The 25,940-nt window shown below is 42.3% G+C and overlaps 1 protein-coding gene across 4 annotated transcripts; it reads right to left on the bottom strand.

Moving 5' to 3' along the window:
* Window positions 1-7,081: 7,081 nt before the first annotated feature.
* On the bottom strand, window positions 7,082-25,599 carry spock3 (SPARC (osteonectin), cwcv and kazal like domains proteoglycan 3). 4 transcript variants are annotated; one of them, XM_034291019.1, is made up of 13 exons: window positions 25,476-25,599; window positions 25,234-25,353; window positions 18,599-18,607; window positions 17,593-17,632; window positions 15,017-15,125; window positions 12,029-12,137; window positions 11,705-11,992; window positions 11,371-11,482; window positions 10,968-11,081; window positions 8,485-8,721; window positions 8,282-8,344; window positions 8,064-8,201; window positions 7,082-7,903 (listed from the first exon to the last, which is right to left on the bottom strand). In XM_034291019.1, the coding sequence occupies exons 1-13, from the start codon at window positions 25,596-25,598 to the stop codon at window positions 7,746-7,748; spliced, it is 1,620 nt and encodes a 539-aa protein (XP_034146910.1). In that variant the 5' UTR covers window position 25,599; the 3' UTR covers window positions 7,082-7,745. The 4 variants fall into 4 exon arrangements, with proteins under 4 accessions (XP_034146910.1, XP_034146911.1, XP_028974067.2 ...); XM_034291020.1 differs by lacking the exon at window positions 18,599-18,607; XM_029118234.2 differs by lacking the exon at window positions 11,705-11,992 and having other exon boundaries at window positions 25,476-25,598.
* Between the last annotated feature and the right edge of the window lie 341 nt (window positions 25,600-25,940).

The following is a 25,940-nucleotide window of genomic DNA, read 5'->3' as shown; positions in this document are numbered from 1 at the left end:
GTCGTTGTTGTTTAGTGTCACCTGGTGGTTGTAACTGTGGATGTCGTTGTTGTTTAGTGTCACCTGGTGGTTGTAACTGTGGATGTCATTGTTGTTTAGTATCACCTGGTGGTTGTAACTGTGGACGTCGTTGTTGTTTAATGTCACCTGGTGGTTGTAACTGTGGATGTCATTGTTGTTTAGTGTCACCTGGTGGTTGTAACTGTGGATGTCGTTGTTGTTTAGTGTCACCTGGTGGTTGTAACTGTGGATGTCGTTGTTGTTTAGTGTCACCTGGTGGTTGTAACTGTGGATGTCATTGTTGTTTAGTATCACCTGGTGGTTGTAACTGTGGATGTCATTGTTGTTTAATGTCACCTGGTGGTTGTAACTGTGGACGTCGTTGTTGTTTAATGTCACCTGGTGGTTGTAACTGTGGATGTCGTGGTTGTTTAGTGTCACCTGGTGGTTGTAACTGTGGATGTTATTGTTGTTTAGTGTCACCTGGTGGTTGTAACTGTGGATGTCATTGTTGTTTAGTGTCACCTGGTGGTTGTAACTGTGGATGTCATTGTTGTTTAGTGTCACCTGGTGGTTGTAACTGTGGATGTCATTGTTGTTTAGTGTCAGCTGGTGGTTGTAACTGTGGATGTTATTGTTGTTTAGTGTCACCTGGTGGTTGTAACTGTGGATGTTATTGTTGTTTAGTGTCAGCTGGTGGTTGTAACTGTGGATGTCATTGTTGTTTAGTGTCACCTGGTGGTTGTAACTGTGGATGTTATTGTTGTTTAGTGTCACCTGGTGGTTGTAACTGTCATTGTTGTTTAGTGTCAGCTGGTGGTTGTAACTGTGGATGTCATTGTTGTTTAGTGTCACCTGGTGGTTGTAACTGTGGATGTTATTGCGTCAAGCTTGTCATAGAAAACAATACAGATTAGAAAGGGGATTTGGTGATTTGATAATCACACATTTCATTCTGACTTTTATTATCTTGATTCATTTTTACTTTCTTCTGTATGATTTCTCTTTGCTGAATATGAACAGGGTCCTACAGGGAGATTCAGTTTTTCATTCCACACCTCTAATCAGGGAGTCCTTTAGCTCTCCTGGGTCTGGTGTGTGCTTGGGTCTGGTTTAACGATTGTCAGACAAAATCATCCGGATTTGGATCTTTTAACTCTTGTCACCCTGCTCTGTGTTGAAGAACTTCTCAACATCAGCATGTGGGATTCAGTAAGCCCTGGAAGGTGGGGTTGTGGTGCCGAGTACTACGGATATGAGCAATCTGCTCTATACGGATGTGATCCAATTATTTTAATGTCATTATCCGTGGTCGGATAAAGTTACTGAAAACCAGCCATTATCATGTCACTCACACGGTGTGGCATGCTAAGCGATTAACTGGATGATTCTGCTGTCAGAAAAGACGCAGGTGGGTTTGTTGAAGGGATATGCATCATTGCAATCATGATATTAATATGTGAATATATATGAACATACTTTCCTGACGTTGATAGACCTTGTAAACTGAAGGCACCTCACAGAATATCTAAGAAAAAAACTGCAGCAGCCCCAACAAACACTACGTTCTGAAGTTTAGTGTTTGTTGAGCAGAGGCTCTCTGTCTGTTTAGGTTTATAAAGCTGTGTAGCATTAAAAGTCTATTCATTGCATTTTTTCTTGTATATTGTGTTCCATTACCTTTTCTTCTCTGTATTCTAATAAAGCATGAGCTATTTTCTTGCACACAAACATGATAGGCATTTAAGGTTAGTATGAGAGTGTCTATGAACCAAAGAGCTTGAATGATTGTATTTTTCTTGTCCAACAGCGCCATCATTGGGCCAAACTGAACAATTACAGGTTCTATAGAGGTTAAAGGAATTCATTTACTGAGTGAATTGCATTACTCTGAAACAAACAGGTGAAGAGGTATAAACATGTGCCCATTATAACTCCACTGTGTAGCTGATTTGAACGTGTTTGGATGTGTTGTGTCTTTACAGTGTATTGACGTTGTTTACCATGTTTTATTACAAGACGAATATACAGATCTATATTAATTTATGTGTCAGATATGGAAACAAATGTTTACATGTTTTTGCACGTACTGTTCCAGAAAGTGTGGCCTGCGCCAATTAGCCCTTCTGATTTACAGCATGGATCAAACATGTTTAAGACCCACTTCCTTAGAACATTACTGGGGTATTATTATATAATAACATTCTTATCTTATCACCATTTCAATTCCTTTTAATTTCAACCTTCTGTCCTTGGAAAAAGAAATCCTGCACAATCAGGATTTCAGTAGGTTGTTATGTTACTTCAGGAAATGGGTGGCTTTCATTTTGATTGACAGTTGCACTCTTGAATGTCTCTTGAACGTTTTTCTTTTATCAGGGCCCGGTTTCCCAAAGCACAGGATGATCGGAAGATACACGTAAGTGCCTCTTATTTTATTAGTACGTTTCCCGGAAGCATGATTACTTAAGTGGCACGTAACGTCGCTCGTTAATTAACGAGTGCTCCGGACCATCGTATGCGGACAAAGGCTACCCAACATACAGTAATTATTTTTTTTAGAAAAAAAAAAAAAACGCGTTATTTCACATACGGTCTGTGCAACATTAATTTATACTATGCTGTAGCTATCATACATTTCTACACTATTACTGATGCGTGAACTAATGGTTCGCCTCCTTTGTCTTTCATCCTTTTCTGGACCAAATTACTGCTGCACAAAATACCACCATGACTTGTGTTAAGTGGCCTAACTTTTCCCGAACTGGTTCCATGTGAAATGACGAAGCCATTGAGTTGTCAGAAATATGTTCCATATGCTTTATATCTATGGTTAACTTTGTCAGATCTCTTTACAACATAGGAATCTGGATAATGCGGACGCCTTCTCCAATTATTTTGTAAAGTAAATGTCATCACAGATAGTAATATTACCGTATATCCCGTTCATTTAAATGCTTACATACTGAGTGATGTAAGCTACACTATCTAAGTATGAGCAATTTGGTTTGTTTGCATGCTAATTCTGCTTACACGCTAGCGAATGTTGCTAACGTTGGTCAATGGAGTTCACCATTATGGAACAGCCTACTGAGAATGCCAGCTTTGTGGGTCCTACTGTTACACATGTATCGTTATTATTAGAACTACATCATTGATTTTGCCTGTGTGATAAACAGGGGACAAAACCTTGCATGATATGTAATGAGCATTCCGGATGATTTCAATCTGTCTGTTTAATGGCTTGCAGCCATAAACGTCTGCATTTAGCTTCGAAGGGCGTCTTCGACTACAGTATTATGTTTAATTTCCTGATATAAAAGTGATTAGGACTCTGTCTAATATCAGTTTACACTGATATATTCTGGTCTGCTGGTATATTATCAGACAGGGTTACAATCTGGTCTGCTGGTATTGTATCAGACAGGGTTGCAATCTGGTCTGCTGGTATATTATCAGACTAGGTTACAATCTGGTCTGCTGGTATATTATCAGACAGGGTTATATTCTGGTCTGCTGGTATATTATTAAACAGTGTTATATTCTGGTCTGCTGGTATATTATCAGACAGGGTTATATTCTGGTCTGTTGGTATATAGTATCAGACAGGGTTATATTCTGGTCTGCTGGTATATTATTAAACAGTGTTATATTCTGGTCTGCTGGTATATTATCAGACAGGGTTATATTCTGGTCTGTTGGTATATAGTATCAGAGAGGGTTATATTCTGGTCTGCTGGTATATTATCAGACAGGGTTATATTCTGGTCTGCTGGTATATTATTAAACAGTGTTATATTCTGGTCTGCTGGTATATTATCAGACAGGGTTATATTCTGGTCTGTTGGTGTATATAGTATCAGACAGGGTTATATTCTGGTCTGCTGGTATATAGTATCAGACAGGGTTATATTCTGGTCTGTTGGTATATAGTATCAGACAGGGTTACATTCTGGTCTGCTGGTATAGTATCAGACAGGGTTACTCCCTCTTCACCCACGACTGCGGTCCTGTAGACAGCTCCAACATCATCAAGTTTACAGATGACACCATGGTAGTAGGCCTGATCAGTGACAATGATGAGTCAGCCTACAGGGAGGAGGTCAAGCGCCTGGCGGCATGGTGTGCTGACAACCTGGCCCTCAACGCAAAGAAAACCAAGGAGCTCATTGTCTAAAGGCTGCAGTCACACCCCAGTTCCCATCAATGGCACTGAGGTGGAGTGTGTCCAGCTTCAAATGGGTGTCCACATCTCCGAGGACCTCTCCTGTTCCCTCAACACCTCAGCCCTAGTCAACAAGTTGCGGCAACGCCTTTTTTCTGCACTCCTCTATTTGCACTTCTGGTTAGATGCAATCTGCATTTCATTTACTGTACTTGTACGGTTCAGTGACAAAGTTCAATCTAATCAAGTTCTGGTCTGCTGGTATTGTATCAGACAGGGTTACATTCTGGTCACTGCTGGTATTTATACAGTAAATCAGTCAAATACAATAAAATACTTTTAAAAAAACAAGATGTTTTTTATTTAACCTGGCTGGTTGTACTAGTTTACACTTTTGAAGGTCTTGTTAATTAGCCATGTAAGCCAATTCAATATTAGGATGGGAAGTGAAATTATAACACACAGGTGCAGAAATATCACATCATCCTACACAATGGATCACTTTCTATAAACAACAACCACACAAACAACAAAATATCATTCAATAAAACTGATCTTATTCAACATGTTGTTGATGTTATTGGTTTAGTTGTTGTGTGTGATGTTGTTCGTGTTATGTGATGTTGTTGAAGTTATTCTAGTAAATAAGTCTTAAATGGCATTCTATTCCCCATGTAGTAAGCTACTTTAACCAAGACCCTATGGAGAGAGGACACCCTATTCCCTATATAGTACACTACTTTAACCAGAGTCCTATGGAGAGATGACACCCTATTCCCTATATAGTACACTACTTTAACCAGAGTCCTATGGAGAGATGACACCCTATTCCCTATATAGTACACTACTTTAACCAGAGCCCTATGGAGAGATGACACCCTATTCCCTATATAGTACACTACTTTAACCAGAGTCCTATGGAGAGATGACACCCTATTCCCTATATAGTACACTACTTTAACCAGAGTCCTATGGAGAGATGACACCCTATTCCCTATATAGTACACTACTTTAACCAGAGCCTTATTCCTTATATAGTTCAATAGTCCAGAGCCCTATTCCTAGTGTTGGACACTACTTCAGACTAGAACGTTCTTACAAGTTATGAGTGGAATAAATACAGCCCTATCAGAAGCATTGGAAACCACAGACAAGCATTCAAAAATGCTTATTAAAATATGAATATAGGTGTAGCGTAATTCCCTGTTTATGACCCACACCAAGTACACACCACACCATTCATTTAATAGCTTTGTGTGTACACGTATGACTTTCAACACGTATGACTTTCAACCACACCCATAAATAAACAGCATGTGCCCAGAGAATTGTGACTCGTACATACATTGTAAATCTGTCATAGGGCGCTACCAAAATTTATTTGTTGAAGAATGAAAGATGTTTTTGAAAACCTTGTAACACCAATTGTATGGTATTTCCTACATCATCTGTGGACGTTCACTGTTGGAAACGGCTTTAATGTTAACATGTGTATTAACCACACGCGTGTATTAACCGCACGCATTTGTTAACTACCCCCATGTATTAATCACACCCATGTATTAACCGCTGTAATTGAAAATGTTTTCAAAAGCCACGGTGTATAAAAATGAAATTACGGTAACTTACCGTTCATTAACACATTTCCCCTTCAATTGAAAAATAACAGAGGCTAATATAGGCCATTCCAAATAAAAAATGTGTAGGCTACATTTTAATTAAAACAAATATTGATTAACTATTACTACATAACTCATGTTTAATCACAATATATTTCATGTTTTAAATAGGAATATTCTAGGGATACTTCACTATGAATGTTGATAACAATTGACCACATCAGACGATTATACTTAAAAGTTATTTAATGAGGTTGGGCAGTACCACTCATGACTGGGTTAAAACCTACTTGCTGTGGAGGAAAATGGTTTGACCCATCTGTCATGGTGTTCCACAGGGGAGCATATTAGGGCCTCTTTTATTCAGGTTAATGGTTTGACCCATCTGTCATGGTGTTCCACAGGGGAGCATATTAGGGCCTCTTTTATTCAGGTTAATGGTTTGACCCATCTGTCATGGTGTTCCACAGGGGAGCATATTAGGGCCTCTTTTATTCAGGTTAATGGTTTGACCCATCTGTCATGGTGTTCCACAGGGGAGCATATTAGGGCCTCTTTTATTCAGGTTAATGGTTTGACCCATCTGTCATGGTGTTCCACAGGGGAGCATATTAGGGCCTCTTTTATTCAGGTTAATGGTTTGACCCATCTGTCATGGTGTTCCACAGGGGAGCATATTAGGGCCTCTTTTATTCAGGTTAATGGTTTGACCCATCTGTCATGGTGTTCCACAGGGGAGCATATTAGGGCCTCTTTTATTCAGGTTAATGGTTTGACCCATCTGTCATGGTGTTCCACAGGGGAGCATATTAGGGCCTCTTTTATTCAGGTTAATGGTTTGACCCATCTGTCATGGTGTTCCACAGGGGAGCATATTAGGGCCTCTTTTATTCAGGTTAATGGTTTGACCCATCTGTCATGGTGTTCCACAGGGGAGCATATTAGGGCCTCTTTTATTCAGGTCGAACATTGATGATAATAAGGATGCTCATGTCACCTGTTTGTTAATGCAGAGGGATCTGCACTCCTGAACAAACACTACTTTAACCAGAGCCCTATGGAGAGATGACACCCTATTCCCTATGTAGTACACTACTTTAACCAGAGTCCTATGGAGAGATGACACCCTATTCCCTATATAGTACACTACTTTAACCAGAGTCCTATGGAGAGATGACACCCTATTCCCTATATAGTACACTACTTTAACCAGAGCCTTATTCCTTATAAGTTATAAGTTTTTTTTAGACCAGAGCCCTATTCCCAGTGTTGGACACTACTTCAGACTAGAACGTTCTTACAAGTTATGAGTGGATTTTATTTCAACATTTCTAACTGGAGAATACATACACCTGTAGGATAAACTAGGATTGATTTCATGAGTAACCCAACAGATTAGTTAAAATGTCCTTATTACCATGTCAAGTGGTAATGGTCTCAGACAGCAAGTATAGATACTCTTGTCAAATATATTAAATTCGACATTAATTGGAAACAAAATAAATAATAACACTGGAGGCTGCTACACCATCAACATTACTTTCCTAATACAACACCTCAGGTAAATTGCAATCGAGGAAATACCAATCCTCTGTAATGGAATGCCTGTCAAACTAATAAATCCACCCACTGAAGTCTAAGTTGCTGCGATAACATCAACCAGAGTAAATATCTATAAAATGTTTGGTTGCAACAACTACTAAAAAACATGTGCCTTAGGGAACAGTTAAGGACTGGTCCCTGTGGTGGGATCAGCTGCATATTTGAATTTCACTGGTATTGATGGTTTACTGAGAGATCCACAGGTGATAGCCTATTGGCCAAACTTTGTTGCAACAGGAAATGGGAAACAGGCCAATAGGAACCATGAAATAGGAAATAGGATGCCATTTGAGATATCTTCAGTCAATGTTTTTTTCTCCAAGCAACTGTCAGGGCCGTCTTCTAGCACCTTCTGACAGCTATGACAGGTAGCCCTCCTCTCCCTCATAGTCATCTTCATCATCTTCATCGTCTACTTGGGGCTGATCATTTAGGACAAAAGAAAAATCTTCATCATCGTCGTCAGAAAAATGAGAGTCTCCGCTGCTCTGATCTCCAGATGATTCCAACACTACGCCTGCAGAACAAAGGATGAGGGAAAAACTCATTCAATCATTTTGTCAGCCAGCCATCCAATAAAGCAGCCGGGCAACAACTGAAATAATACCTACAATTAATTAATCAACTAACTGAAAAGTTCAAACCAATCAGTTAGTTGGTGTTAGCTAGGGTCCTACCACAGTCTGCTACACCATGGGTCCGTGAGCCTGCCACCTCGTTACCGTAGCGATCCACACACCAACACTGTCCACTGCTGCTGTGACACTGGTGTGACTGGTAATAACCTTCAACATCACACACAGGCAGGTACTGGCCTAGGGGTCAGAGGTTAGTGTGTGTGAGTGTGTATGTGTCACTGAATGAGTGGGATGTCAGTGTGTGTCTGTGTACTCACCCAGTAGTTTCTTGCCAGCCTGTTTCTTGTTGATGCTGGTGAGTTCTGACCGACAAGGGGTGTCTGAGAGCAGATATAACATGTTTAGAGGTCAGGGGTTAAAGCTCAGGGTTAAGTTTCAGCCCAACATGGGGTGTCTGAGAGAAGACCACATGGTTAGAGGTCAGGGTTAAAGGTCAGGGATAGGTTTTAGTCCTCCTCACCTGTGTACTTCTGGAAGCAAGTACACCATTCTGCACTGGACAGGAGAAGTGTGTTGGAGTGTGTACCAGAATGTGTGTCACAGGAAGTGAAGAGGGTGTCGGAGCAGCCCTCCTTCCTGTCTAGTCCCAGTCTGCTCAGCTCTGATTGGTCCAGCAGGAGGTCCGAGTTTGTGTCGAGGCGTGAGAACATCCAACCAATAGGGTCCTTACAGATTGGCCCCTCCCACTGGCTAAACTCTGCAGCCAAGAGTGCACAGGGAAAAGGTCAGAGGTCAAAAGAGAGTCAGACATTTATGAAGGGGTTCTCTCTTTGGAGAAAATGGAAAAGGACCATTGCAGCCCACTGCATGTCCCAAAACATTGGTGAATGACATAACTAGTTCAAGGAAATATTATAGAAAATAACTAAATGGACAAGAGTGCAATTCAGACACATATCAAAAAAAGATCCTTGGTCATCTTTGAACAAATGCTTCCTGCTGGAGTTATGACCCTTCTCATCTGAAAATAGCCAATCTGACAAGAGAATATGGAATCCAGCCAAAACAGACCTTGCTAGCTAGTAGGGGTGTAACGGTACGCTAAAGTCATGGTTCGGTACATACTGAAAGATTTAAGGGAAGGTTCGGTACGATTTCAGTACAGAAGAAAAAGACATGCCAAACATAACATTTAATTTATTATAAAGATATTTATAAACTTTGCCCATTGCCACTGTAGATAAAGCTGCACTAGGTGGGATTTTTTCATAAAAAAACAAGCATTACAGCATTTTGCAAATACTCACCTGTGAGAAAGCGGTTTGGCACCAACGCCCGATAGTGAATAAAGCTCTCTGTCATTAATATGAACAATAGAATGACCTGTTCCAAACTCAAGAGTTCAATGTTATTGTTAGCCTGGATAACGTTAGCTAAGGGTTCCTGGTTGCTAGCTATAGAGAGCTAGTCTAAGACTTCTTTTGATTCTTTGCAGTTATCGTAGTGTATGCTGTAGTGGACAAGGGAGGAATTGGCAGTTTGTCGTCCTGGTCTCTAGCTGCCATTATAGTTTCTTACAGTAATTGAATTTTGCTTCCGTACTTATGCTATATACAGCTCTGGAAAAAATTAAGAGACCACTGCAAAATGATCTATTCAAAGGTATGTGTTTGAGTAAAATGAACATTTTTGTTTTATTCTTTAAACTACTGACAACATTACCCCTAAATTCCAAATAAAAATATTTTTGTTTACAGTATTTATTTGTAGAAAACAACAACTGGTCAAAATAACCAAGAAAATATGTATTGTTTTCAAACCTCAATTAATGCAAAGAAAACAAATTCATATGAATTTTTCAACAACAAAATACTAATGATTTAACTTAGGAAGAGTTCAGAAATCAATATTTGGTGGAATAATCCAGATTTCTAATCACAGCTTTCATGCGTCTTGGAATGCTCTCCACCAGTCTGTCACATTGCTGGGCAAAGCTGAAATTGTGACTTGTCAGAGAAGATGACCTCACTCCATTCCTCTACGGTCCAATCCTTATGGTCTTTTGCAAAATTCAGCCTGGCACTTCCTTGCTTCTAATTGATGAAGGGCTTTTTCTAGATTTGCAAGACATCAGCCCAGCCCTCTGCCAATCTGTAGCTTTCTTGTCCCCAATGTCTGTTACTTGACCGTGTTCTTATGAACCCCAGTCTTTGACATTTTCAGGATGGAAGCAACCTGACGCTCACTGTATCCCTCTGCCATTAAAGCCAGAATTGAACCCTTTTCCTCACTTAAAGCTTTTCTTTTCAACTCTTTTGTCATACCGAATATGTTTATTATTTTTTTCAAATTACCTTTGAGGTAATACTTGCACTGTTTTTGCCATCCATCTGGTCCTATTGCAAGAGGATAGTGATGACCACAGCAGTGGTTTTTATACTTTTCCTCATTAAATTAGATTTGGTTTAGGTAATCGCCTAATCAGCACAGTGCCTGTGTTGGAATTAAAAGAAGTAAAGAACAAAGGAGAAGGAACAGACTGTTGTTCAGAGGTTGGGAGGAGGAGGAACTGTTGTTCAGAGGTTAGGAGGAGGAGGTACTGTGGATCAGAGGTTAGGAGGAGGTACTGGCTGTAATTCAGAAGTTAGTAGGAGGTACAGACTGTTATTCAGAGGTTAGGAGGAGGTACTGACTGTTATTCAGAGGTTAGGAGGAGGTACTGACTGTTATTCAGAGGTTAGAAGGAGGTACTGACTGTTATTCAGAGGTTAGGAGGAGGTACTGACTGTTATTCAGAGGTTAGGAGGAGGTACTTACTGTTATTCAGAGGTTAGAAGGAGGTACTGACTGTTATTCAGGGGTTAGGAGGAGGTACTGACTGTTATTCAAAGGTTAGGAGGAGGTACTTACTGTTATTCAAAGGTTATGAGGAGGTACTGACTGTTATTCAGAGGTTAGGAGGAGGTACTGACTGTTATTCAAAGGTTATGAGGAGGTACTGACTGTTATTCAGAGGTTTGTGGATCTTTATCTTCTTGTTGTCTCCATTTTCATGTAGAACTCTGAACCAGTCTCTCAACCGGCCCACAACTTCTTTCAGGTCTGACTCGCTGCAGTCTACACACACACACACACACACACACATCCACAGGTACATTAACACACATCCACACACACACAAACATCCACAGGTACATCCACACACACACACACCCACAGGAACATACACACTCATCCATACAATAATATGCACACAAACACACACAGATATATGCACGGAATAAAGAGAAACAAAGGTTTTATGGCAAGATTCCATGTCAGATTGCACATCAGCATGTGTGTGTGGGTGTACATGCACATGTGTGTGTGTACGTGTGAATGTGTGTGTGTGTGTGTGTGTGTGTACCTGTCTTCTCTGCGGTGCTGTATTCAGGCTGAACAGATTGGCAGGGACACTGCCCAGAACACTTCACTGATATCTGCTTCCCAGAGACACATGCCTGGTAGTCCAGTTTACACTGGGGGAAAGAAAGTTGATCTACAAACTTGAAGATAAAGAAATTATGATAATAGGTTTGCAAGGTGTCAGTGTGTGTCGACCTTGAGTAGCTGTGTCTGTTGTTTTGTGTTACCTTGGTGGAGTATCTGTGTCTGTTGTTTTGTGTTACCTTGGTGGAGTATCTGTGTCTGTCGTTTTGTGTTACCTTGGTGGAGTATCTGTGTCTGTTGTTTTGTGTTACCTTGGTGGGGTAGCTTTGTCTGTTGTTTTGTGTTACCTTGGTGGAGTATCTGTGTCTGTCGTTTTGTGTTACCTTGGTGGAGTATCTGTGTCTGTCGTTTTGTGTTACCTTGGTGGGGTATCTGTGTCTGTCGTTTTGTGTTACCTTGGTGGGGTATCTGTGTCTGTCGTTTTGTGTTACCTTGGTGGGGTATCTGTGTCTGTCGTTTTGTGTTACCTTGGTGGGGTATCTGTGTCTGTCGTTTTGTGTTACCTTGGTGGGGTATCTGTGTCTGTCGTTTTGTGTTACCTTGGTGGGGTATCTGTGTCTGTCGTTTTGTGTTACCTTGGTGGGGTAGGTGCGTTGGTCAGTCCCACAGACGGGTGAAGGATGGACCACTGGGCAGCGTTCACAGTGAGACTGTGGACTTAGAGACAGACTTGGTTCCTTCATACTACACACATGGACGAACACGCACACACACACACACACACATGAACACACACATACACACACAAAGTAGAATATAAACTACTCAGTTTATATGGATATTGTACACTCATTCAAAACACAGTAGATGAGGAAAAAAAACTAAACCAAGAAAAACAACATCAACATTAATAGACTGACAATACACAACTTATCTTAAATAGATACACAACATATCTTAAATAGATACACAACTGTCTTGAATAAATACACAAATGTCTCTCTCAGTTAAGCCTCATTGGAGAACATAATACTAGAAAAACAATTAACTAGGATGCAAACTGGCGATCCTGAGCTGCTTGGTGAAAACAAACTCAGGCTAGTTGAACCCTGCAACAATAACACTTCTGGTCCCTGGTGTCAAAGGGTCCCTGGAAGTTGCCCCAAAAACTCTTCTGTTCAAACATGGAATTTCATGTCTGACTGAGGGATGATGGTGATTCTACTCATAGATGAAGCACATATTAACAACACATTACACAACCATTACACATTACACAGCCAGACTGCACCTTAACTGGACTATCATTATGCATTTTACATGTGTGTATCACTGTATGCATGTATGTTGGTTGTGTGGGTGTGTTAGTTTCACTATATGTATGTTTTTAAAATTCCCAGACTGCACCTTACCAGGACTGTCTTTTTGCATTTTACATGTGTATCAGTGTATGTATGTATGTATGTTTGTTGTGTGTGTGTGTGTGTGTGTGAGAGAGTTTCACTGTATGAATGTATGTGTGTGTGCGTGTGAGTTTTACTGTATGTATGTATGTTCTGTGTCTGGGTATATTAAATATAATACTGTATACACACACAGAACATATGTGTGTATGTATGTTCTGTGTGTGTGTATTACTGTATGTATGTTCTGTGTGTGTGTGTTACTGTATGTATGTTCTGTGTGTGTGTGTGTTACTGTATGTATGTTCTGTGTGTGTGTGTTACTGTATGTATGTTCTGTGTGTGTGTGTTATATTTAAGCAAGACACGAGGGGGTGTGTTATATGGCCAATATAATATGGCTAAGCCCGACATAGTGTGTGGAAGTGCTTAGCTGTGGTATGTTGGGCAAATAACACACCCCTCCTGCCTAGCTTAATTAAATATATGCACATTAATTATTTATCAGTCTTCAGAATTCAAAGCATCCAGTTCATATATATATATATATATATATATATATATATATATATATATATATATATATATATATATATATATATGAACTAGTTGCTTTGAATATATATTCACCGCTCAAAGAAATTAAGGGATAATTTAAATCACACATCGGGTCTCGATGAAGGAAATATATTAAAATCTAAAGACTAAAATCTTTACTGGACATTGTGTAATTCATTGAGAACAAAATGATGTAACAACAGTCAATGGAAACCAAAATCACCAACCAACTGAGGGCTGGATTCAAATTCACACCGAAAATCTAAGTAAACAATTGAAATCACAGGCTGTTCCAACATGCGTGAATTTTATTACAGCAACTCATATTGTGACTTAGTAGTGTGTGTGTGTGTGTGTGTGTGTGTGTGTGTGGCCCCCACGTGCCTGTATGCACTCCTGACAATGTCTGGGCATGTTCCTGATGAGACGGGGGATGGTGTCCTGGGGGATCTCCTCCCTGACCTGGATCAGGGCATCAGTGAGCTCCTGGACAGTCTGTGGTGCTACTTGGTGGCGTCAGATGCACCAATACATAATATCCCAGAGGATCTCAATGGGATTCAGGTCTGGGGAACGTGAGGGCCAGTCAATGGCATCAATACCTTCATCATCCAGGAACTGCCTACAGACTCTGGCCGGGCCTTGTCCTGCACCAGAGGAACCCAGGGCCCACTGCACAGCGTAAGGTCTGACGATGGGTCTGAGGATTTCATCCTGGTACCTAACAGCAGTCAGGGTACTGTTGGCTAGTGCATGGAGATCCTCCAAGGATATGCCTCCCCAGACCATCACTGACCCACCGCCAAACCGGTCATGCTGGATGATGTTGCAGGCAGCATAACGTTCACCATGGCATCTCCAGACTCGGTCACATCTGTCACGTGTGCTCAGTGTGAGCCTACTCACAACTGTGAACAGAATAGGGCACCAATGGCGGACCTGCCAATTCTGGTGATTTCTGGCGAATGCCAATCAAACTGCACAGTGTTGGGCTCTGAGCACAGGTCCCACTAGAGGACATTGGGTCTTCATGCCACCCTCATGAAGTCTGTTTCTGACAGTTTGGTCAGAAACATGCACACCAGTAGCCCACTGGAGGTCATTTTGTAGGGCTCTGGCTGCGCTCCTCCTGGTCATCCTTTACCCTTCTACGGCCCTGTCCATCTCTCCTCGTGTAACGGCCCGTCTCCTGGTATCTCCTCCATGCTCTTGAGACTGTACTGGGAGACACAGCAAACCTTCTTGCGATGGCTCGTATGGATGTGCCATCCTGGAGGAGCAGGACTACCTGTGCGACCTGAATGGGCTGCAGGTACCGCCTCATGCTACCAGTAGTGACATGGACACTAGCAAAACGCAAGACTAGAGAAGAATCAATCAGTAAGGATAAGGAGAGCAATTGTCTCTGGCCACCACCTGCAAAACCGTTCCCTTTTTGGGGGTTGTCCTGCTGTTGTCTCTCCAGTGCACCTGTTGTCACTTTCATTTGCACCAAAACAGGTGACATAGATTCACCATCGCTTATGCTTCCTGACTGGACAGATTGACATCCCTGAAGTTGAACTGACTTGGTGTTATACTGTGATGATTACGTGTTCCCTTAATGTTTTTGAGCAGTGTGTAGAGAGAGAAGGGAACAGAGGAAGTGTTTGTAGGGCCCACCTGACTCTCCTCTGGCTTACACATGTAGCTGTCTGGTCGTCCTCGGCAACACACACTTTGTGACGGCTACACTTGATTTTCAGACATGGATCTTTAGCTGGGTTTAGTGCTGCACACCCACACACACAAACACACACACACACACACACACACAAACACACACACAAAGAAGAAATTTACTCTCAGTTTGAATATGTATTTTGGTCACTGTTTAGTCCGTCTTTTTCAGACAGTGTTCATAACGTTCTGAATTTACATATGTGCCATCCTGTGACTTATATTTACATATGTGCCATCCTGTGACTTATATTTACATATGTGCCATCCTGTGACTTATATTTACATATGTGCCATCCTGTGACTTATATTTACATATGTGCCATCCTGTGACTTATATTTACATATGTGCCATCCTGTGACTTATTTTTACATATGTGCCATCCTGTGACTTATATTTACATATGTGCCATCCTGTGACTTATATTTACATATGTGCCATCCTGTGACTTATATTTACATATGTGCCATCCTGTGACTTATATTTACATATGTGCCATCCTGTGACTTATATTTACATATGTGCCATCCTGTGACTTATATTTACATATGTACCATCCTGTGACTTATATTTACATATGTGCCATCCTGTGACTTATATTTACATATGTGCCATCCTGTGACTTATATTTACATATGTGCCATCCTGTGACTTATATTTACATATGTGCCATCCTGTGACTTATATTTACATATGTGCCATCCTGTGACTTATATTTACATACAGCTCCAGAAAAAATTAAGAGACCACAGCACCTTTTTCTTTCCTTTCCAAAAAAGTCAAAAAGGAAGATTTTGAATGAGGAACAGAAAGATTAAAATTAAGAGACCACTGCAAATTTTTCTTCGGTTCCTCACTAAAAACTTTCCTTTTCAACTTTTTTGGAAAGGAAAGAAAAGGTGCAGTGGTCTCTTAATTTTTTCCGGAGCTGTATGTGCCATCCTGAGTTATATTCACATACTGTATGTGCCGTCCTGTGACTTCTTATCCAGAGCCACTAACAGGAACAATTAAGTTGACTGATTTTTAACTTTGCTGAGATTTGAAACAGCTAACCTTTGGTTCCTGGACCAACACTCTAACCCCTGTCTGTTGTCCCAAACCTCCTGTATATGATATTACACAAAAGGCTCTGATCTGCGGGATCATCTCATCCTGGGATCAAAATATGTGTAATTCTCCAGCGTCATATAATCCACATTATAATCTGCTGTTTTGTATTTTCGCATATTTTCAATGTTGTGACAGATGTGAGAGTCTGAAATGGAGGGTTAAACTGCCATGGTAAGTAATATGATGTCACTTAGGACATGAGTTTTCAAAATTCAAATAATGTTTGCATCATCAAAAATCTGTTAATTCTGATGACATCACCAGGCCATCGTAGCCCTATAAAGGACCCCTGGACCATTCTGATGACATCACCAGGCCATCTTAGCCCTATAAAGGACCCCTGGGCCATTCTGATGATATCACCAGGCCATCGTAGCCCTATAAAGGACCCCTGGGCCATTCTGATGACATCACCAGGTCATCGTAGCCCTATAAAGGACCCCTGGACCATTCTGATGATATCACCAGGCCATCGTAGCCCTATAAAGGACCCCTGGGCCATTCTGATGACATCACCAGGTCATCGTAGCCCTATAAAGGACCCCTGGGCCATTCTGATGATATCACCAGGCCATCGCAGCCCTATAAAGGACCCCTGGGCCATTCTGATGACATCACCAGGTCATCGTAGCCCTATAAAGGACCACTGGGCCATCTGGAAGTAATTCACAGTCCTGTTTATGTACAACCCAGGTGTGTCAGAGAAGAATAGAGATGGGTCCCAACTGCTGACAGTGCAGAGAGGATACTGTTGTCTTTTTATTATTAAATTGTTTAATTAAAGTATAAGACGTGGCCTACAGTTGTCTAAAACCTGCATTATCCCTGGTTCCTAGGCCTACAGTAGTCTAAAACTTGCATTATCCCTGGTTCCTAGGCCTACAGTATTCTAAAACCTGCATTATTCCTGGTTCCTAGGCCTACAGTAGTCTAAAACCTGCATTATCCCTGGTTCCTAGGCCTACAGTAGTCTAAAACCTGCATTATTCCTGGTTCCTAGGCCTACAGTAGTCTAAAACCTGCATTATTCCTGGTTCCTAGGCCTACAGTAGTCTAAAACCTGCATTATCCCTGGTTCCTAGGCCTACAGCAGTGTAAAATCTGTTACTGCACTGCATGCTGCTCTCATAAGACAGGTCTGTGAACCTTTAAGCTTTAGAATGACTAGTCCATAACCCATAAAGCTCTTTGACTGGACACACCAAATTATCAATTATGCAATAGTAATTATGGTTACAATTAGTATTTGACATTAATACTTGATATTTTGGGGTTTGGGGTTAGGGAAAATAGGATTTTTTATGACAAAATATTTTGGTCCCAAAATATTCCTCCCAGTCCTCAGTAGTACTTTAAAACTAATGTGTGACTGTTGGTATCTACTAGTGATGAAGTCGATGCCCACCTTTATCAAATGGTTTCCCAGGATTCCAGGTTCCAGGCTCCTGCAACACAGAACCGTCTGGATTATTAACTAATATGCCTACAAACATCATCATCATCATCATCACTACACCGCTCACACACACCCAGACAGACCCACCCTCACACACACACCCAGACAGACCCACCCTCACACACCCAGACAGACCCACCCCTCACACACACACACCCAGACAGACCCACCCCTCACACACACACCCAGACAGACCCACCCCTCACACACACACACACCCAGACAGACCCACCCTCACACACACACACACCCAGACAGACCCACCCTCACACACACACCCAGACAGACACACCCTCACCCAGACAGACCCACCCCTCACACACACACCCAGACAGACCCACCCCTCACACACACACACCCAGACAGACACACCCTCACGCACACACCCAGACAGACCCACCCCTCACACACACACACCCAGACAGACCCACCCTCACACACACACACACCCAGACAGACCCACCCTCACACACACACCCAGACAGACCCACCCTCACACACACACCCAGACAGACCCACCCTCACACACACACACACACACCCAGACAGACCCACCCTCACACACACACCCAGACAGACCCACCCTCACACACACACACCCAGACAGACCCACCCTAACACACACACACCCAGACAGACCCACCCTCACACACCCAGACAGACCCACCCTCACACACACACCCAGACAGACCCACCCTAACACACACACACCCAGACAGACCCACCCTCACACACCCAGACAGACCCACCCTCACACACACACCCAGACAGACCCACCCTAACACACACACACCCAGACAGACCCACCCTCACACACACACCCAGACAGACCCACCCTAACACACACACACCCAGACAGACCCACCCTCACACACACACCCAGACAGACCCACCCTCACACACCCAGACAGACCCACCCTCACACACACCCAGACAGACAGTATGTTAGTTTTACCTCCACTTCCTAATGCTCAGGGAGAATAGAGAGAATAGTAAAACAGTTACACAGACATAAGATTAGTTCTAAAGACATCCAACACAAATATTAGTTATAAATATATCTTACAAAGATTTAACATTAGATGGTTATAGAAATAAATCTTACACAGATATATCATGAGTTGGTTATTAAGATGACATACACAGATATATCATGAGTTAGTAATGAAGATGACACACATAGACATAACATGTTTTAGTTATAAAGATGACATATAATGGATATAAAAAGTCTACACACCCCTGTTAAAATGCCAGGTTTTTGTGATGTTAAAGAATGAGATAAGATAAATGTCAGAACTTTTTCCACTTTTAATGTGACCTATAATGTGAACAATTCAATTGAAAAACAAACTGAAATCTTCAAGGGGGGTAAATGAAAAATAAAAACCTTACAATAACCTGGTTGCATAAGTGTGCACACCCTCTTATAACTGGGGCTGTGTTCAGAATTAACCAATCACATTCAAACTCATGTTAAATAGAAGTCATTACACACCTACCATCATTTAAAGTGACTCTGATTAAACACAAATAAAGTTCAGCTGTTTTCTTAGTTGCATCTCAGAGCAAAAGCAGAGAGCTTCCAAAGCATCAGAGGGATCTCATTGTTGAAAGATATCAGTTGGGAGAAGGGTACAAAAGAATTTCCAAAGCATTAGATATACCATGGAACACAGTGAAGACAGTCATCATCAAGTGGAGAAAATATAGCACAAAAGAGATATTACTAAGAACTGGACATCCCTCCAAAATTGATGAAAAGATGAGAAGAAAACTGGTCAGGGAGTTTCTGGCAAGTACTGGTTGTGTTCAACATGTGACAACAATCTCCCGTATTCTTCATATGAATGGACTATGGGGTAGGGTGGCAAGACAGAAGACTTTTCTTACAAAGAAAAACATCCAAGCCTGGCTGAAACATCAAGTCCCCCAATAACACGTCGGAAAATGTGTTATGGTCTGATGAAACAGGTATGTTTTTTCATAATTCCAAAAGGTATGTTTGGCGCAAAAACAACACTGCACATTACCCAAAGAACACCATACCCACAGTGAAGCATGGTGGTGGCAGCATCATGCTTTGGGGCTGTTTTTCTTCAGCTGGAACCGGGGCCTTAATCAGGGTGGAGGGAATTATGTACAGTTCCAAATACCAGGCAATTTTGGCATAAAACCTTCAGGAGGCCGTTAGAAAGCTGAAGATGAAGAGGAAGTTCACCTTTCAGCACGACAACAACCCAAAGCACACATCCAAATCCAGAAAAGCATGGCTTCACCAGAATAAGATTAACGTTTTGTAATGGCCCAGCCAGAGCCCAGACCTGAATCAAATTGAACATCTGTGGAGTAATCTGAAGAAGGCTGTGCACAGCACAGGAGCATGTCAAAGATGTGCCATGCTAATAGACTCCTACCCAAAAAGAGTGCTGTAATAAAATCAAAAGGTGTTTCAACAAAGTATTAGTGCAAAGTGTGCACACTTATGCAACCAGGTTATTGTGGGTTGTTTTTTTTTTTCCCTCAAAGATTTCATTTTTTTTTCAATTGAATTGTTCAAGTTATAGGTCACAATAAAGGTTCTGACATGATTTATCTTTGTCTAATTTTTTTTACATCACAAGAACCAGGCATTTTAACAGGGGTGTGTAGACTTTTTATATCCACTGTATAAAGATGTAACACAAGTTAGTTATAGAGATGACATACACAGATATAACATGAGTTAGTTATAAAGACAACATACACAGTTATAACATGACTTAGTTCTAAAGACATTATGTTAGTAAAGATGTCCCTTCAGGACGAGTCATGCAATGCTAGGACTTTAATATTAGACCATGTGCTGCTCTCTCTGCATCAACTGTCAAATCAGTGCATTATTGTTGCATAAAATAGATGCAATTCCAACCAGATATGATTGTTACGTGATAAAACAGATATGATTGTTACACGATAAAAGAGATTGAGAACATGAAAAGAGACATGTACAGTTTTATCACAAGATTAATAGGAATTAGTCAGCGAACAGAACAGAAAAAAATGTAATCATCTCTAATTCACAATATCCTCCCCTGTTCTCTCCCCCTTCTCCCTCTTTCTGTCTGTGTTTCTCTATTCTCTTTCCCTCTTCTTCTCCCTTCTTTTCCCCTGACTCCCTCCCTCTCTCTCCACCCCACCTTCTTCTCTCTCCTTCTCCCTAGTCTCTGCAACCCTCCTCTTCCTCTCATTCCATCTCCCCCATTCCTCTCTCTCTCCCCCTTTCTTTCTCCCTGCCCATTCCTCTCTCCCTCCTCTTTCCTCCCTCTCTCGTCTTTCCTCTCTCCCTCCCTGAGGACTAACCACTTACTGTAAGAGTTTCACAAAGTCTTTGTTGTTGACTGACAAAACAGACTCACAGAACAAGCCTGGAGATATGTGTGTGTGTGTGCATGTACGTGTGTGTGTGTGTGTGTGTGTACGTGTGTGTGTGTGTGTGTGTGTGTGTGTGTGTGTGTGTGTGTGCGTGTGTGTGTGTGTGTACGTGTGTGTGTGTGCATGTACGTGCGTGTGTGTGTGTGTGTGTGTGTACGTGTGTGTGTGTGTGTGTGTGTGCATGTACGTGTGTGTATGTGTGTGTGCGTGTGTGTGTGTGGTCAGTTGGGTCAGTATTCTGGCCATGGTAAGGGTCAGAGATTTACCAGCTGAGAGGCTAAATCAGGACTTAAACCACCTGGCAATCTGCTTACCTTCTCCCTCACTCCCTCCCTCACTCCCTCCCTCACTCCCTCCCTCACTCCCTCCCTCCCTCTCTCTCCCCTGATCTAATTTCTAATCTGTTGCTTTTGTCCTCTATAGTTGATCTCGTCCTGCCATCGCTATGTCCCTCATATCCTCCCATCTCTTTATACCATTGTAGGTTGTTTCTAGGGGAGTCATACAGGATGAACATGGGTTCTCAATAAATTAGAACCTATACGGGAGTCATACTGGATGAACATGGGTTCTCAATAAATTAGAATCTATAGGGGAGTCATACAGGATGAACATGGGTTCTCAATAAATTAGAATCTATAGGGGAGTCATACAGGATGAATATGGGTTCTCAATAAATTAGAATCTATAGGGGAGTCATACAGGATGAACATGGGTTCTCAATAAATTAGAATCTATAGGGGAGTCATACAGGATGAACATGGGTTCTCAATAAATTAGAATCTATAGGGGAGTCATACTGACTGAAGCCATACAATCCTTTTATTGCTCTATAATAACCTGTGTTGTCTAAGCTATTTATAGTATGACATCCCCCATCCGCCAAAATGTCAAACACAACACTTGCCCCCTAAGCCCTTAATCAAGTGCCCACTTGCTGATGTGTTTGGAAGTGATCAGTGTTTTGGCTGAGCACTCTAGATCAAAACAAACAGTTAGTTCAGCTAGCTGTGGATAGGTTTGTTTATTATTATTGAATTGGCAGTGCATTATCCAACATAAAATGAAATAATGTGCCTTCAAGCTCTAAATGTCGTGATGGTAAAAATGTGTGACTAAGAAGTCCAGTGCAAAAACTTGACTAAATGAATTTAACATTTTTATTTTATGTTAATTATGATAACACTATTATGATAAGGCCTTGATGACTCTACTACTGGACAGAGAGGAAAGCCTTGATGACTCTACTACTGGATAGAGGGGAATGCCTTGATGACTCTACTACTGGATAGAGGGGAAGGCCTTGATGACTCTACTACTGGATAGAGGGGAAGGCCTTGATGACTCTACTACTGGATAGAGGGGAAGGCCTTGATGACTCTACTACTGGATAGAGGGGAAGGCCTTGATGACTCTACTACTGGATAGAGGGGAAGGCCTTGATGACTCTACTACTGGATAGAGGGGAAGGCCTTGGTAACTCTACTACTCGAGTTTGAACAACTCAGATTGCTCATGAATGCACATATAGTGTAATCAAGTGTTCGCTTTGGGGTTCAGCCATATAAATATTTTTGTGTATTGCAAAATATTTGTGTGTATTGCAGAGACAATGTGCTATGGAGTATTTTTGGACCAATCACCTTGGAGCAGTGGAAGCAGGTGAAGGAGGGAATAATGAGAGCAGTGCATTATGGGGTCTGAATCTCGGTCCTTCCCTTGCCAGGCCAGTGCCTGAGGACTCTACTTAATGGAACACACGTCTGCACGCACAGACAAGAGAGCACACACACACACACACACACACATACATACATATGCACAATCCTCTCACAATCAGATGTGTGTGAGAGAGTGTTTTTGTGTTTGTAAGAATGTGTGTGTGAATGTGTGTGTGTGTGTATGTGTGTGCGTGTGTGAATGTCTGTATGTGTGTGTGTGCTGCATCTGAAGACAATAGCTCCTATGTTGCGGGTTTTGACGTTGAATGAATCAGCACATTAACCTTCTACCTCACTCTCGTTATTTGTCTGTCTCTCTCTTTCTCTCTGTCTTGTTCTATGTCTCTCTTTCTCTCTCTGTGTCTCCCTGTCTCTCTCTCTGTGTCTCCCAGTCTCTCTCTCTGTGTCTCCCTGTCTCTCTCTCTGTGTCTCCCTGTTTCTCTCTCTGTGTCTGTCTCCCTGTCTCTCTCTCTGTGTCTGTCTCCCTGTCTCTCTCTCTGTGTCTGTCTCCCTGTTTCTATCTCTGTGTCTGTCTCTCTGTTTCTATCTCTGTGTCTGTCTCTCTGTGTCTGTCTCTCTGTTTCTGTCTCTGTTTCTGTCTCCCTGTTTCTATATCTGTGTCTGTCTCCCTTACACCTAACCCTGACCTAGAAATCCATGTTTTCTATATCCTACCCCTAAACCTAACCTTAATTTCAATAACCAAACCTTTATGTCTAAACGTAACCTAGCCCTATTGCCTAACCCTACCCAGTAATCTTGCCTAAACTTGCTCAAATCTAAAATTACCCCAAGTCTATCACAATGCCCATTATAGAATCCAGTGATAACATTTCACCTACTGACCTGACTACTGGGGTGCAGACCTGACTACTGGGGGTACGGATTTGACTACTGGGGGTACGGACATGACTACTGGGGTGGAGACCTGACTACTGGGGGTACGGACATGACTACTGGGGTGGAGACCTGACTACTGGGGGTACGGACATGACTACTGGGGTGCAGACCTGACTACTGGGGGTACGGACATGACTACTGGGGTGCAGACCTGACTACTGGGGGTACGGATTTGACTACTGGGGGTACGGACATGACTACTGGGGTGCAGACCTGACTACTGGGGGTACGGATTTGACTACTGGGGGTACGGACATGACTACTGGGGTGGAGACCTGACTACTGGGGGTACGGATATGACTACTGGGGTGCAGACCTGACTACTGGGGTACGGACATGACTACTGGGGTAAGGACATGACTACTGGGGTACGGACATGACTACTGGGGTACGGACATGACTACTGGGGTGCAGACCTGACTACTGGGGTAAGGACATGACTACTGGGGTACGGACATGACTACTGGGGTACGGACATGACTACTGGGGTACGGACATGACTACTGGGGTACGGACATGACTACTGGGGTAAGGACATGACTACTGGGGTAAGGACCTGACTACTGGGGTACGGACATGACTACTGGGGTAAGGACATGACTACTGGGGTACGGACATGACTACTGGGGTAAGGACATGACTACTGGGGTACGGACGTGACTGGACCAATTTTTCAGGTTTTACTATCTTTGTTGTGTACACACAGACCTTGGTAACACTCACACACTCCCACACACACAACACACACACACACACACACACTATGAGCTGCACACATGTCATGGTTAACAAGAAGGTCACATCTCCAATCACATTTCATCGCAGGCCTGGCACCTTAACTGCAAAAACCAGACCCTGCAGTTTAACAGCTTTTGCTGGTAATATTTAGTGGTGTATGTATATGTGTGTGTTTGTATGGGGTCCAATGCAGATATTTCTAATCTATTCCATTATGTATGTGTGTGTACATTCTCTCCCTTGCACACAAGAGGCTTTTTGTAAACAAGTCACTGAAATTGGTGCCGACAGCACCTTACTGAAGAGAGAGAGAGAGAGACAGAACCTGTAAAAACAGAATTATTCAGCAGTAGCCTGGAGCTGGACAATATGGAATCACTACAGTGGCTGCAGTTACATACCTGCTCTTCTGCCTCCCTCCCTTTCCCTCAACCCCCGCCTCATCTCCCTCTCTCCATTAGTCATAGCGGACACACAGGTTCACTATTTATTAAAACCCCTGTTGGACTGCACAACAAATCGTAAAGACGTTAATGTAATAACAATAAACACCGGAAATCTCTACTGTGGTTCCTACGTCACATCACGCCCTCGCAGTCTCCCGTTTTTAACGTCGAACGTACGGCCGAAGACATAGCTTGCGACACAGGAACGGCGGTGGGTTTATCACAGCCCCGAGGTGCGCGTGCCAGGGACATGAAGAGGAAACGTGGGGCGAGTGATCCCAACAGTAACTGAGAAAAACGTAATGACGAGGGGGGAAATTGATAGTAAACGTAGCCTAGTATAAAGACATTGAATAAAGGAAACGACTTACGTCCCGGAATTTGTCCCACCGTGCGGTTAACCACTTGTCATCGAGAAAATTACCGCTGTCAGAACGCGCGGATACTCCACCGGCGATTGCACACACACACAGCACGGCCACGCTCAACATCTGCGGAACACAAACACACAATCTGTTATAATGGTGACATTAGCCTAATAAAGACATCTAGGTGCAGCATGGATGCTACGGTTTAAATATTTAAAAACAAACGGACGGTGACCTGACATTACCTTGTTAATATTCTGTAGCTGATGTCGCATACTAGCTACCCGCTTCGTCTGTCTGCTGCCGTTAGTTCCAACTGTCACCCAGACTCTCTCTCTCCGCGCTAAGCACCGTACGGTTGCGCGCATCACGTGCACGCACGCCTCCGCTTTTCCCCCCGCTGTGCGAATAAACGGCGAAACGGTGAAAGAACGGGCGCAATCGGCGGATGTTGACTAACGATAAGAAATCAACTCTGTTTATCTGCAAATCTCTCTCATGTCTGTATGATCCACCTCACCCCGGTGCCTACTAGCAAAATACAACTGGAGTTATGTTTATGGAAAAACATGCAATATTGGAAATGGGTTACTCTTTGGTTCAGGTACTGGTTAGGATTATATATTAAGACTAGGTTAAGTTTAGGCATAAAAGTTATGGTTTGGTTAAGGTTAGGGATAGGGTTAGGTTTAGGCATGTAGAATCGGGAA

Source organism: Esox lucius, chromosome 25 (assembly GCF_011004845.1).
Source record: "Esox lucius isolate fEsoLuc1 chromosome 25, fEsoLuc1.pri, whole genome shotgun sequence".
NCBI lineage: Eukaryota > Metazoa > Chordata > Actinopteri > Esociformes > Esocidae > Esox > Esox lucius.
The sequence above is the reverse complement of the archived record's forward strand: the minus strand, read 5'-3'. Positions and strand labels throughout refer to the sequence as shown.

Bases quoted from the DNA above. Each gene is read 5' to 3' on its own strand.
- spock3 (XM_034291019.1), bottom strand. From the start codon at position 25,598: ATGCGCGCAACCGTACGGTGCTTAGCGCGGAGAGAGAGAGTCTGGGTG. The intron at 12,138-15,016 runs GTGGGCCCTACA...CCATGTGTGTAG, and splicing joins GTAAGCCAGAGGAGAGTCAG to TATGAAGGAACCAAGTCTGT. The intron at 7,904-8,063 runs GTAGGACCCTAG...TTTGTTCTGCAG, and splicing joins CCATGGTGTAGCAGACTGTG to GCGTAGTGTTGGAATCATCT.